Raw genomic sequence first — 13,779 nt, forward strand, 5'->3', positions numbered from 1 at the left:
GCCAATTTCTGGACATCCCACTTCCAATATATTCCCATTCAAAGGTCATATATGGCAATTGGACACTCCTTAGGAAGGTCCGAATGACCCCAAATCGCAATATGTTTATGATGGACACTCCATGAGATGGTGTGTGAAATTTCGTAAGCCTAGGTTACTATTTTCTATGAAAAATCCTTAAAAAGATTTGAAAAAAAACAAAGGCCTAACTGACACATGGAGTGGAATTTTCAGGGAATAAACTTTCAGATTTTTTTTTTCATACTAGACAAGGTCACAGTGTCTCGGCCTTTTGATATGTTGTTCTGGGGGCCCAGATGTGCCAGCACTCGACGCCGCAAGTTCGGTAGACCCCCACAAACCCAGTTTCTGGACATCCCACTTCCAATATATTCCCATTCAATGGTCATATATGGGAATTGGACACCCCTTAGAAGGGTCCGATTGACCCCTAATTGCAATATGTTTATGATGGACACTCCATTAGATGATGTGTGAAGTTTCGTAAGCCTAGGATATTGTTTTCTATGAAAAATCACTAAAAACATTTCATTATTCTGTGTGCACATTTGAATGGGGACAGAGGCCTAACTGACGAGTCAGAGTGGATTTTTCTGGAACTATTTAAATTTTTTTCCTATACTGGAAAAGGTCGCAGTGTCACGGCCCTTCGATATGTTGTTCAGGGGTCTCAGATGGGCCGATAGTCGACGCCGCAAAGACGGCAGATCCCCACAAACCCAGTTTCTGGACATCCCAATTCAGATATATAATGCTTATGTCACATATATTACAAGTGGGATCCCATTTCAGATATATAGTGCTTATGTGAGATATACTGCTAGTGGGATCCCAATTCAGATATATATTGCTTATGTGAGATTTACTGCTAGTGGGATCCCAATTCAGATATATAGTGCTTATGTGAGATATACTGCTAGTGGGATCCCAATTCAGATATATAATGCTTATGTCACATATATTACAAGTGGGATCCCAATTCAGATATATAATGCTTATGTCACATATATTACAAGTGGGATCCCAATTCAGATATATAATGTTTATGTCACATATATTACAAGTGGGATCCCAATTCAGATATATAGTGCTTATGTGAGATATACTGCTAGTGGGATCACAATTCAGATATATAGTGCTTATGTCACATTTATTACAAGTGGGATAACAATTCAGATATATAGTGCTTATGACACATTTATTACAAGTGGGATCCCAATTCAGATATATAGTGCTTATGTCACATTTATTACAAGTGGGATCCCAATTCAGATATATAGTGCTTATGTCACATTTATTACAAGTGGGATCACAATTCAGATATAAAGTGCTTATGTGACTCACACACACACACACACACACACACACACACACACACGATCTCTCTCTCTCTCACACACACACACACACACACACACGATCTCTCTCTCTCTCTCTCTCTCTCTCTCTCACACACACACACACACACACACACACACACACACACACACACAGAGAGAAACACTCGTGTATTTGTTTACTCGCGCGATCTTTCTGACACACAGAAACGCGTGCGTATATGGTCTAGTGACCGTTGTTTACCTCGCGATCTCTCCCACCATGTGTTTTAAACTCACGATCTCTCTAGTGACCACTCCCACAGCCATGTACACGTGCCTATACCTTTGTTTACCTCGCGATCTCTCCCGCAATGTGTTTTAAACTCACGATCTCTCTAGTGACCACTCCCACAGCCATGTACATGTGCGTATACCTTTGTTTACCTCGCGATCTCTCCCACCATGTGTTTTAAACTCACGATCTCTCTAGTGACCACTCCCACAGCCATGTACACGTGCGTACACCTTTGTTTACCTCGCGATCTCTCCCGCAATGTGTTTTAAACTCACGATCTCTCTAGTGACCACTCCCACAGCCATGTACATGTGCGTATACCTTTGTTTACCTCGCGATCTCTCCCACCATGTGTTTTAAACTCACGATCTCTCTAGTGACCACTCCCACAGCCATGTACACGTGCGTACACCTTTGTTTACCTCGCGATCTCTCCCGCCATGTGTTTTAAACTCGCGATCTCTCTAGTGACCACTCCCACAGCCATGTACACGTGCGTATACCGTTGTTTACCTCGCGATCTCTCCCGCAATGTGTTTTAAACTCACGATCTCTCTAGTGACCACTCCCACAGCCATGTACATGTGCGTATACCTTTGTTTACCTCGCGATCTCTCCCACCATGTGTTTTAAACTCACGATCTCTCTAGTGACCACTCCCACAGCCATGTACACGTGCGTACACCTTTGTTTACCTCGCGATCTCTCCCGCCATGTGTTTTAAACTCGCGATCTCTCTAGTGACCACTCCCACAGCCATGTACACGTGCCTATACCTTTGTTTACCTCGCGATCTCTCCCGCAATGTGTTTTAAACTCACGATCTCTCTAGTGACCACTCCCACAGCCATGTACATGTGCGTATACCTTTGTTTACCTCGCGATCTCTCCCACCATGTGTTTTAAACTCACGATCTCTCTAGTGACCACTCCCACAGCCATGTACACGTGCGTACACCTTTGTTTACCTCGCGATCTCTCCCACCATGTGTTTTAAACTCACGATCTCTCTAGTGACCACTCCCACAGCCATGTACACGTGCGTACACCTTTGTTTACCTCGCGATCTCTCTAGCGATCTCTTTCTCTCTCACGATCTCTCTCTGACACACAAACACGTGCGTGGTTGTTTACCTTGTGGTGCATTCTAGGAACTTACATACATTATCTTACTCAGGAATAGTTATTTTTAAAGGTCAACATATTAAAAACAGAAGCCTCTAGAAACATGTAGTTTTCTGCATTGGTAAGTTGGTAACTTCTGCATATTAAGAATGTTCTGCCTCCAAAAAATGGAAAGCTGGTTACCTTAACTGTAAAGTGTATAGACAGAATGGTTTAGGGTTCATTGAGCCATCATCAAACCAGAAAGGGGGGAGTGCTTACATGTGAGTGTCTTCCTAATCGTAAAGGTAAGGAAATAACTTACTATTTGTATGCAACCCCCTTGAGTGCCAAAGCAGTAGAAGCTTGGTAACTTTCTGAAAATTCCTTCGGAATCGTAAGAAAGGTATCCGCTGCCTTGGACCTCAGCCCAAGGCCACCAGGAGGTGAAGTATTGTATACTTGCACACTCTCTAGCCCTTGGTATAACTTACCTGGCAACAGGTAGGTGAGGCGCAGGCTGTAGAGGTTCGTTTTGGGCTTCTATGACCTAGGTCCAGCTTTGCTGGAGTAGGCCCCAACCTATAGGAACCTAAGCTGCCTGGAAACCTTGCGGTGTTAACAGAAGGCATGCTTAGGAGACAGGCCCAGATTCTGGGGACACTGGGAGGCAGCGATCCGTTCGCGGCTGGCCCTGGGCTCCTAGTCTCTGGTGTCTGGCTCTAGTTCCTAAGGGCCTCCGTTACAGCAACCTAAGCTGCCTGGAAACCTTGCGGTGTTAACAGAAGGCATGCTTAGGAGACAGGCCCAGATTCTGGGGACACTGGGAGGCAGCGATCCGTTCGCGGCTGGCCCTGGGCTCCTAGTCTCTGGTGTCTGGCTCTAGTTCCTAAGGGCCTCCGTTACAGCAACCTAAGCTGCCTGGAAACCTTGCGGTGTTAACAGAAGGCATGCTTAGGAGACAGGCCCAGATTCTGGGGACACTGGGAGGCAGCGATCCGTTCGCGGCTGGCCCTGGGCTCCTAGTCTCTGGTGTCTGGCTCTAGTTCCTAAGGGCCTCCGTTACAGCAACCTAAGCTGCCTGGAAACCTTGCGGTGTTAACAGAAGGCATGCTTAGTGTGTTGTATGGCTGTTGTTTGTTTCTAATGTTTTCTTTTTTTTCTCTTTCTGATTCAGGTTCCCACAAAATGCCAATTGAGGAGTGCCCGATTTGCTCTAAGTATCTCTCTGCTGTAGGTCAACACCTGAGAGTCACCCATGGCGTAGTAAATAAAAAGGAGAGATGGCTGCTTTTAAAGTTGGTGTCAGGGAGGGTGGACGTCAGGGTTAGCACATGCCCTGTGCCAGGATGTAACCAGAACACGTCCCGACTCGACCGCCACCTGAAATCCCATCACGAGCTCTCTATTGATAAAAAAAAGGAGTTCATAGCTGAGGTAAAAAGAAAAATAATTCTGAAAAATTTGGCTGAGCTGAGGGCATCAAACCCTGAAGTGCCAATGATGTCAGACCTTGACCTAAAGGAACAGGAGAGGCAGGAAGAAATTGCAGATGCCTGCCTCGGTTCCGCTTCTGAAGATTGTTCATATGTCGTGGAGGAAGAAGAGGAGACCTGCCCGAATCCTTCTTGCAAAACAAAGGCAGGGGCACTAAACATTTTGGAAAAGAAGCTAAGTGACATGTCAGAGGAAAACATTGCTTTAACAGGTCAAGTAAACCTGCTAAGATGTCAGAACAGGCTCCTGCACAGGCGCCTATCCAAAAGGCAAATTCTGTTTAGAAGTAAAGCTCACAGTTCTCACGAGAAGCAAGAGCCTGTTGTAAGTTGGCATGACCCACACTGAATGCCAGACAACTTGCCTACTCTTACCCAATGTCTGTTATGTCTAATGATTTCTTATGACTTTTTCCCCAGCTTGAAGCTTCACGGACCGAAGATACATTCGAAGAAGCAGAGGAAGTGCCACTGGGTGATCCAGATAATTTGCCACCTTCCTTGGATCACGTCCCCCAAATTAGTAAGTATATATGAGAGAGGGAGAAAAGAGTGGCAATATAAGATTCAGATGTAAATTCTTTTCATGTTTAACCTGTGGATTATTCTATGCATTCCTTCTTTAGATGAACTGTTGGAAAACTACCAGCATCATAAAGAGGGGGCGGATCCAACAGAAAAGCTAAAACACAATGCCAGGAGCAAGGTCTTCAGGATACAACGTTTCCTGAGTTATATGGCACAAGGGCAGACATACCTTTCAACATTCGAATTTCTTGACAACACCAACAAAATAAGACAGTATGTGACCATTTTTGCTATTTACACACTAATGTTGAAATTTCTGTATAAGTGACTGGTGTTTGTATTTTTTATTTTTTTTTTTATTCCTGTGCTTTGCAGATGGGTAAGCAGCCTGGCAAGGCAAAATATGGTGGCAAGCACCCAGTTTATGTACCTCAAGAATGTTGCCGAGTTCATTGCCTACATTAAAGAAACACCTCCTCCTACGTGCCGCCTTAAACGCGTCGCCCTGGTGAATCTAACAAGGGAGCTGCGGGGGATCTTGAAAAAGCAAAGACGGTCAGTGGTGGTCCACCAGATGAAGGTGAAGACCCAAAAAGTCTCTTCTGCCATCTCCAAGGCTATGCTGATAAAGTATAGGGAAGAGGCTAGAAAAGAGATCCCACAAATTCTTGGTAATGGTGCTTCAATATTAATTTAGCTTAATGCACTTTTCCACACTGATGATGCAAAGTTTAATTATTTTTTTTTTTGCTCTTTTTGTTCACAGAGATTCTTAAGGAGAAAAGATCCATCAAACTACAAAGATTGTTCTACGGGTACTTCGTGGCCTACCTGTCCTGTATCTATGGACACAGGACAGGGGTCTATCAGAACCTGCAAGTGGAGGAGGTGGCACTGGCAAAACCGGACCAGAACAAAGAGGTGTACCTCATTAATATAAGCATTTTCTTTAATTTCCTATCATTGTCATTACTTCCTCAGCACTTCTGTTGTTTATTTTATGTGTTGTTTATTTGTTCTTTATCATTTGAACAGGTTGAGTCGCACAAAACAAATGAAGCATTCGGATTCGCCCAGCTCCTCGTCACAGCTGAAGAGTACAGCTGGATGACAGAATATTTAAAAATCCGTCTTAGGCTTAAGGGACCTTGCCCTTCAAAATTCTTTTTTTGCACCACCACAGCAAACTCATGCAAAAATCTCAATCAGTATATGCAAATTGCTTGGGAGAGAATGAAGCTTCCAGGCAAGCCGCAGGTTACAGATTTAAGAACTGCCATCGCCACCTATGTAAGTGATGCATTGTGTGAACAGGAGTATCATATCACCACCTTTTTTTTCTCACCTAATAACCTGATATATTATCTTTTCCAGGCTAGGTCTACCCTGGGAGTTCAGGAACGTGCAAAAGTCTCACAGTTTATGTGTCATGATGTCTCCACGGCAGACAAATTTTATGTCCTCAATCTGAACGTCGAACAGGCTGCTGAACGGAGGAAACTCTTTGAAGCCATCTCACAGGGTCCTGAAGTGGAGCCACCTGTGTTGGGGACACCAGCTGAGAAGCAAACTGGAAAACGGAAACAGAAGGGTTCTCAACGCAGACAACCCAGAAAGAGACAGAGACGGGAAGAGGAGGAGGAGGAGACGACAAGTGAAGATGAGTCACAGGTTAAATTCCAAGAAAGTGGCTTATCTGAAGAGGTATGTTATACTGTGGTGCGCTATTTGTAAAAATATGAAAACACGGTCTCATAACTGTTTTTTTTTTGTTTTTGTTTTTGTTTTTGTTTATTCCCCCTAGGAAATGACAAGCTGTGAGGAGGAGGGGGGGCAGCAGGCAGAGCAGCAGGCAGAAAAGGAGGAGGAGCAGCAGGAAAAAGGAGGGAAAAGGCCCCGTCGGAATGTCCCTCGTATCATTCTACAGAAGATTTCACCACTGAAATTGACTGGCGCATCACCAAGTAGGCTCGGTTTACGCAATATTGCCCAACAAAAATCAAAGAGCGAACGAATTAGGAAAGCTGTGAAGAGGGCCCTTCAGTATTAATTTGTACATAGTTTAAAATTATTCTTCATGTTTTGTATTTAATAGTGTTCGTAGTTTTAAATTATTCTTCATGCTTTGTGTTTAATAGTGTTCATAGTTTTAAATTATTCTTCATGCTTTGTGTTTAATAGTGTTCATAGTTTTAAATTATTCTTCATGTTTTGTATTTAATAGTGTTCGTAGTTTTAAATTATTCTTCATGCTTTGTGTTTAATAGTATTCATAGTTTTAAATTATTCTTCATGCTTTGTGTTTAATAGTGTTCATAGTTTTAAATTATTCTTCATGCTTTGTGTTTAATAGTGTTCATAGTTTTAAATTATTCTTCATGCTTTGTGTTTAATAGTGTTCATAGTTTTAAATTATTCTTCATGCTGTGTTTGCTAATGGTTCTTCATGTTTTTGTATTTTACAATTTAATTGATGTTTGCTGTTTTTTCAAGTTCTGCCAATTTTAAATAAAAGTTTTCCTGTTTCACCTGTTCAACTGATGTCAGTGTGTATTTTTTTATTATTATTATTATTTTACTGAGGTTGGTTCTTGTGAATATTTTAAAATCTGTTGATGTTTACTGGTGATTTAAAAGAGGTTGTGGGTTTTATAAATAAAAGACATTAGTAGTTGGTTTAAAACAATTTTAATACACATTTGGTATTTAAAGTTTGAATGACATGTTAAATCTCAAAACACACCCATCCCACTTTAAAACATTTTAACATGCTCTTGTGTATATGGTACTTTAAAAAGCATCCCACAAAAATCTCAAAACACACCCATCTCACTTTAAAACATTTTAACATGCTCTTGTGTATATGGTACTTTAAAAAGCATCCCACAAAAATCTCAAAACACACCCATCCCACTTTAAAATATATTAACATTCTCTGGTGTATATGGAACAATAAAAAGCATCCAACTTAAATTTTATTTGACACTAATAGCATATCCCACTTACAATATATTTCACACAAGTTAGATATATGTGGATAGGGATCCCAATTGCAATATATTTGACACAAGTGTTGTATAAGGGAATTGGGATCCCAATCCAAATATATTTGACACAAGTACTATATATGTGGATTGGGATCCCAATTCACACATATAAGACTTGTGTCAAATATATGTGGATTGGGATCCCAGTTCACATATATAAGACTTGTGTCAAATATATGTGGATTGGGATCCCAGTTCACATATATAAGACTTGTGTCAAATATATTGCAATTGGGATCCCAATTCCCATATATAAGACTAGTGTCAAATATATTGCAATTGGGATCCCAATTCCCATATATAAGACTTGTGTCAAATATATTGCAATTGGGATCCCAATTCCCACATATAAGACTTGTGTCAAATATATTGCAACTGGGATCCCAATTCACGTATATAACACTTGTGTCAAATATATGTGGATTGGGATCCCAATTCACATATATATGACTTGTGTCAAATATATTGCAACTGGGATCCCAATTCACATATATAACACATGTGTCAAATATATTGCAACTGGGATCCCAATTCACATATATATGACTTGTGTCAAATATATTGCAATTGGGATCCCAATTCACATATATAACACATGTGTCAAATATATTGCAATTGGGATCCCAATTCACATATACAACACTTGTGTCAAATATATTGCAATTGGGATCCCAATTCACATATATAACACTTGTGTCAAATATATTGCAATTGGGATGGTTAAAGTAAAGACTTATACATTTTGGGAAAACATTTTATATAGTTAAAAAAATACATGTTTCCATACAGCCCAAGTCCCTCTGATCCTTTTTCTGTAATTAGAAGTGTAAAATTCTACTGTCAAAAACCCATATATTTTTTTGACTGGAATATATTGGAAGTTGGATTATCAGATCTTGGCTTAGGAGTGAAATATCGTCAAAGTAAGACCAGTTTCCTCTAAGTCTGAGTGTCATCAGCTCAGGGTGTGAGTTTGGAGATGATTGGAGGACATACATTTTTTCACTTAAAAACAGCTCATAGGGAGACCCCTTTTAGTTTTTTTGAGTGAAAATATTTATTCTCTCCAATCTTCTCCAAACTCACACACTGAGTAAGATAGACCCAGACAAAGATAGACCCGTTTGTAAAAACCTCTTATGTTGTTCTGAAGCTGAGATCTGATAATCCTACTTCCAATATATTCAAGTCAAAAAAAATATATGGATTTTGGACAGTAGAATTTTACAACTCCAAAGACAGATATGAGATCAGGGAGTCATGGGATATATGGCTAAATGTATTTTTAGACATTACAATTATGTTTTCCTAAAACGTGCTCTGATGACAATATGTAGTGATGGGACACCATCCCACTTTGAACATATTTGACACAATATATATGGTAATTGAACAAGCATCCCACTTACAATATATTTGAAGCCATAAGGATGAATGGTAATTGGACAACCATCTCATTTCCAATATATTTGACACCATCAGGATATATTGCAATTGGACAACCATCCCACTTCCAATATATTAGACACCATCAGGACAACCATCCCACTTCCAATATATTTGACACCATCAGAATATATTGCAACTGGACAACCATCCCACTTCCAATATATTAGACACCATCAGAATATATTGCAATTGGACAACCATCCCACTTCCAATATATTTGACACCATCAGAATATATTGCAATTGGACAACCATCCCACTTCCAATATATTAGACACCATCAGAATATATTGCAATTGGACAAATCATCCCACTTCCAATATATTTGACACCATCAGAATATATTGCAATTGGACAACCATCCCACTTCCAATATATTTGACACCATCAGAATATATTGCAATTGGACAACCATCCCACTTCCAATATATTAGACAGCAACTGGACAACCATCCCACTTCCAATATATTTGACACCATCAGAATATATTGCAATTGGACAACCATCCCACTTCCAATATATTAGACACCATCAGAATATATTGCAATTGGACAACCATCCCACTTCCAATATATTTGACACCATCAGAATATATTGCAATTGGACAACCATCCCACTTCCAATATATTAGACACCATCAGAATATATTGCAATTGGACAACCATCCAACTTCCAATATATTTGACACCATCAGAATATATTGCAATTGGACAACCATCCCACTTCCAATATATTAGACAGCAACTGAGGTGCTTTTCTTAAGAGAGTCATAGTTACTCCCGCCGTTAACCCGCGCTTCGATGAATTTCTTCACTTTGACATTCAGAGCACTGGGCAGAATTCACATCGTGTCAACACCCGGTCCAAGAGCCTTCACGATGCTGTGTTTTAATTAAACAGTCGGATTCCCCTTGTCCGCAGCAGTTCTAATTTGGCTGTTAGGTGCCGGCCGAGAGACCCGGCCCCGGAGGTCTCCCCCCGAGGCGAGACTCATAAGCCCGAGAGATCCACGGAGCCTAGGCTCGGCGCGCGAGGCTCCAGGGACACCGCCCCGACCCACCGAAGCCCCACCACCGGCGGCCTGCTACGAGTCCACACACGCACGAGAGACCACACACCCCCCACGCGGACCTACGTTCCATTGCGTCCCTCCGCGTCCCATCGGGGGAGAGCGAAGGGCCGGACGCTCGAGCTTAGCCGGGGGCGGCCCACCCGGCGACGGGCGTCGGGAGCCCGGCCCGGCTTAGGTAGGGAGAGGAGGCCGAAGGCGGTCATCCCACGGAGGTTAGTCCCGAAGGACGCTCCCCCGCCGGCATCCCACCGACGACCGGCTCCCTACCGTCGACCTGACCGAGGCCCCCTAAGCGCCACCGCCGAGGGGGGGACACGCACCGGGGCTTAAGGTCTCGCTCGCCGCGACCCACTCTCATCGACCCCGACAGACAGACGGAGCCTTGTTCACGGGGGTTTGGATACTGGGGGGACAATCTCTCGCCGTGCGCTTCCTCGCGCGCAGGACCCAGTGGGGGGGGGCCCGAAGGTGGACCGGGAACAGCTCCCCGTCGCACGGGCAGCACCGGGCTTTCGGACCCCGCATCAGCAGACACGGGCCCGACCGAGCTCAGCCATTAGAGCCAATCCTTATCCCGAAGTTACGGATCCGTCTTGCCGACTTCCCTTACCTACATTGTTCCAACACGCCAGAGGCTGTTCACCTTGGAGACCTGATGCGGATATGGGTACGGCCTGGGGGGAAATTCACTATACCTCCCCCGGATTTTCAAGGGCCGATGGGAAACGTCCCGGCCGTCGCATAGCGCATGCGACGCCTTTCAGAGCGTTGAGCCCCTATCTCGGGGTCGAACCCATTCCAGGGCGCTCCAGCTCTTTAGCAAGGAGAGAGAATCCTCCCCGGGGTCCCCACCGGCGTCTCCGGGTTCGTTTGCGTTACCGCCACGGGAGCGCCTCTCGGCGGCTCGATCTCCACCAATCCCAGGTACGGGGATATTGGCCCGATCCCCTTTCGGTCAGCGCGAGGCAGACGAGACCATCGCCCCAGCATTTTCCGAACGGCGCTCGCCTATCCCTTAGGACCGACTAACCCACGGCCAAGCGCTGTCGGCGTGGAACCCTTCTCCACTTCGGCCTTCAAAGTTCTCATCTGAATATTTGCTACTACCACCAAGATCTGCACCCGCGGCGGCTCGACCCAGGCTCGCGCCAAAGGCTTCTGCGCCACCGCGGCGCCCCTCCTACTCGTCGCGGCATACGGTCCCATGAGTCTCGGTTCTCTCTCATTCTCGCTGGCTTTTGGGGGGGTGGGAGACAAGTACCGCCAGCGACGGCCGGGTATGGGCCCGACGCTCCAGCGCCATCCATTTTCAGGGCCAGTTGATTCGGCAGGTGAGTTGTTACACACTCCTTAGCGGATGCCGACTTCCATGGCCACCGCCCCGCTGTCTATATCAACCGACACCTTTCTTGGGGTCTGATGAGCGTCTGCGTCGGGCGCCTTAACCCGCGCGTTCGGTTCATCCCGCAGCACCAGTTCTGCTTACCAAAAGTGGCCCACTCGGCACCGTCAATTCCATGCCCGGCTCCAAGCCTGCGAGCCGGGCCTCTTACCCATTTAAAGTTTGAGAGTAGGGCGAGGCCCGTTTCGGCCCCGCGGCCTCCAGTCATTTCTTTACCGGATAAAACTTGAAGTTTCGGCGCCGGCTATCCTGAGGGAAACTTCGGAGGGAACCAGCTACTAGATGGTTCGATTAGTCTTTCGCCCCTATACCCAGGTCGGACGACCGATTTGCACGTCAGGACCGCTGCGGGCCTCCACTCAGGGTTTCCCCTGGCTTCGCCCTGCCCAGGCATAGTTCACCATCTTTCGGGTACCACCGCGTATGCTCTGGCTCCGCTCTCCGCACGTGGGAAGAGCAGGCCGGTGGTGCGCCGCCCGCCCCCTCGAAGGGTTAGGACGGATCCCACCTCAGCCGACGCGCGCCGGCCTTCACCTTCGTTGCGCCTCCGGGGTTCTGGGCCCCTTCGACTCGCATACGCGTTAGACTCCTTGGTCCGTGTTTCAAGACGGGTCGTTCGGGGTCCGAACTTAGCCGCTGACCTTAGGCGTTCGGGTGCTGTGGGCCTGGATCACCCCCCGCATCGCCGTAGCGGGCCTAGCCCGGGGCTGAGGACAGCCCAGCCGGCCCGCTTCGACCGAACGATCGGGGGGGGCCCCCATCCCCATCCCGGAGGAGGGGAGAACGCGGAAAGGACATTGCTCCACGGCCCCGGCGTTATCGGCGAAGTCGGAGCGAGGGGCTGTAGCGGAACGCCCGTGTCCGGGGGCCGCGTGGGGCTCCCTTCTCCGGACGGACCTACCTTCACCCTCGGGCCCTTCCAAGCCTAACCGGAGCCGGTCGCGACTCACCACCACGCGGGGAAAGTACACCGGGCGGGGCCGGACCTCCGTACGCCCGACAGGCCCGAAGTCCAGAGGCGAAGCGCAGAGCCGAAGCGGGGAGCGGTGGAGTCGGCACCCCACCCCTCTCGCCCGGATACGCTCGCACCCCCGACCGCGGAACCCGACGAGCGCGGGGCCGTCCGCCCGGCTGAATCCCCCGGGGCAGTCTTCTCGGTCCCCGTACGTTTACCTCTCAACGGTTTCACGCTCTGTTGAACTCTCTCTTCAAAGTCCTGTTTCAACTTTCCCTCACGGTACTCGGTTCGCTATCGGTCTCGTGCCGGTATTTAGCCTTAGATGGAGTTTACCACCCGCTTTGGGCTGCATTCCCAAGCAACCCGACTCCGAGAAGCCCGACCTACCCGGGCGGGAACGCGGGACTCGCTACCGGGCTTTCACCGTCTATGGGAAGAAGCCACGTTCGCGAGGACTTGGTCCCGCGTCCGCACCGAGACGGATCTTACGGACTTCCGTACGCTACATTTCCCGGCCAACCCCGGTCAGGGGAAAGTGGGATTCAGCGCTGGGCTCTTCCCTGTTCGCTCGCCGCTACTAAGGGAATCCTTGTTAGTTTCTTTTCCTCCGCTTACTGATATGCTTAAGTTCAGCGGGTCGTCTCGTCTGATCTGAGGCCGCACACAGAGGTTTCTTATGCGGGGGCGAGGGCGGAGGCGGAGGGCCGAAGGCTAGGGGCGAGGGGCGAGAGCCCGGCACGAGACCGAACTCCGCGACACCCTCCCCCCCACCCCGGCCGCTCGCCCGCCCGCCCGCCCGCCCGCTCACTCGCCCGCTCGCTGGGTTTAATCGGCACTCGCCACCCCCGCGTCCGACTGCGCGGAGCCCCGCTCGGGACTCGGGGAGAGACCGTAACGGACGTGGACCCGGACCTACTCGGCTCTCCCTCCGTTCCCTGTACGGAGCTCTCTCGCAACACGGGGCCGCGTGGACTGGCTCGGAACCGAGTCTTCGTTTGGGAAGACGAAGGGCCGTTTTCAGGCCCTGCGAGCTTCCAGCCGCGGTCTCTCTCTCTCAGCGGGGGCGCGGAGACCGATCGATGGGTAAAG

General features: G+C 47.0%; 1 protein-coding gene across 1 annotated transcript; it reads left to right on the forward strand.

Annotated features, from left to right (window-relative positions):
- The first annotated feature begins 5,881 nt into the window (after window positions 1-5,881).
- On the forward strand, window positions 5,882-6,941 carry LOC136685960 (uncharacterized). Its single transcript, XM_066659471.1, has 3 exons — window positions 5,882-6,053; window positions 6,138-6,467; window positions 6,568-6,941. The coding sequence occupies exons 1-3, from the start codon at window positions 5,976-5,978 to the stop codon at window positions 6,811-6,813; spliced, it is 654 nt and encodes a 217-aa protein (XP_066515568.1). The 5' UTR covers window positions 5,882-5,975; the 3' UTR covers window positions 6,814-6,941.
- Window positions 6,942-13,779: the final 6,838 nt, after the last annotated feature.

Source organism: Hoplias malabaricus, unplaced genomic scaffold (assembly GCF_029633855.1).
Source record: "Hoplias malabaricus isolate fHopMal1 unplaced genomic scaffold, fHopMal1.hap1 H_1, whole genome shotgun sequence".
In the NCBI taxonomy this organism is placed as follows: Eukaryota; Metazoa; Chordata; class Actinopteri; order Characiformes; family Erythrinidae; genus Hoplias; species Hoplias malabaricus.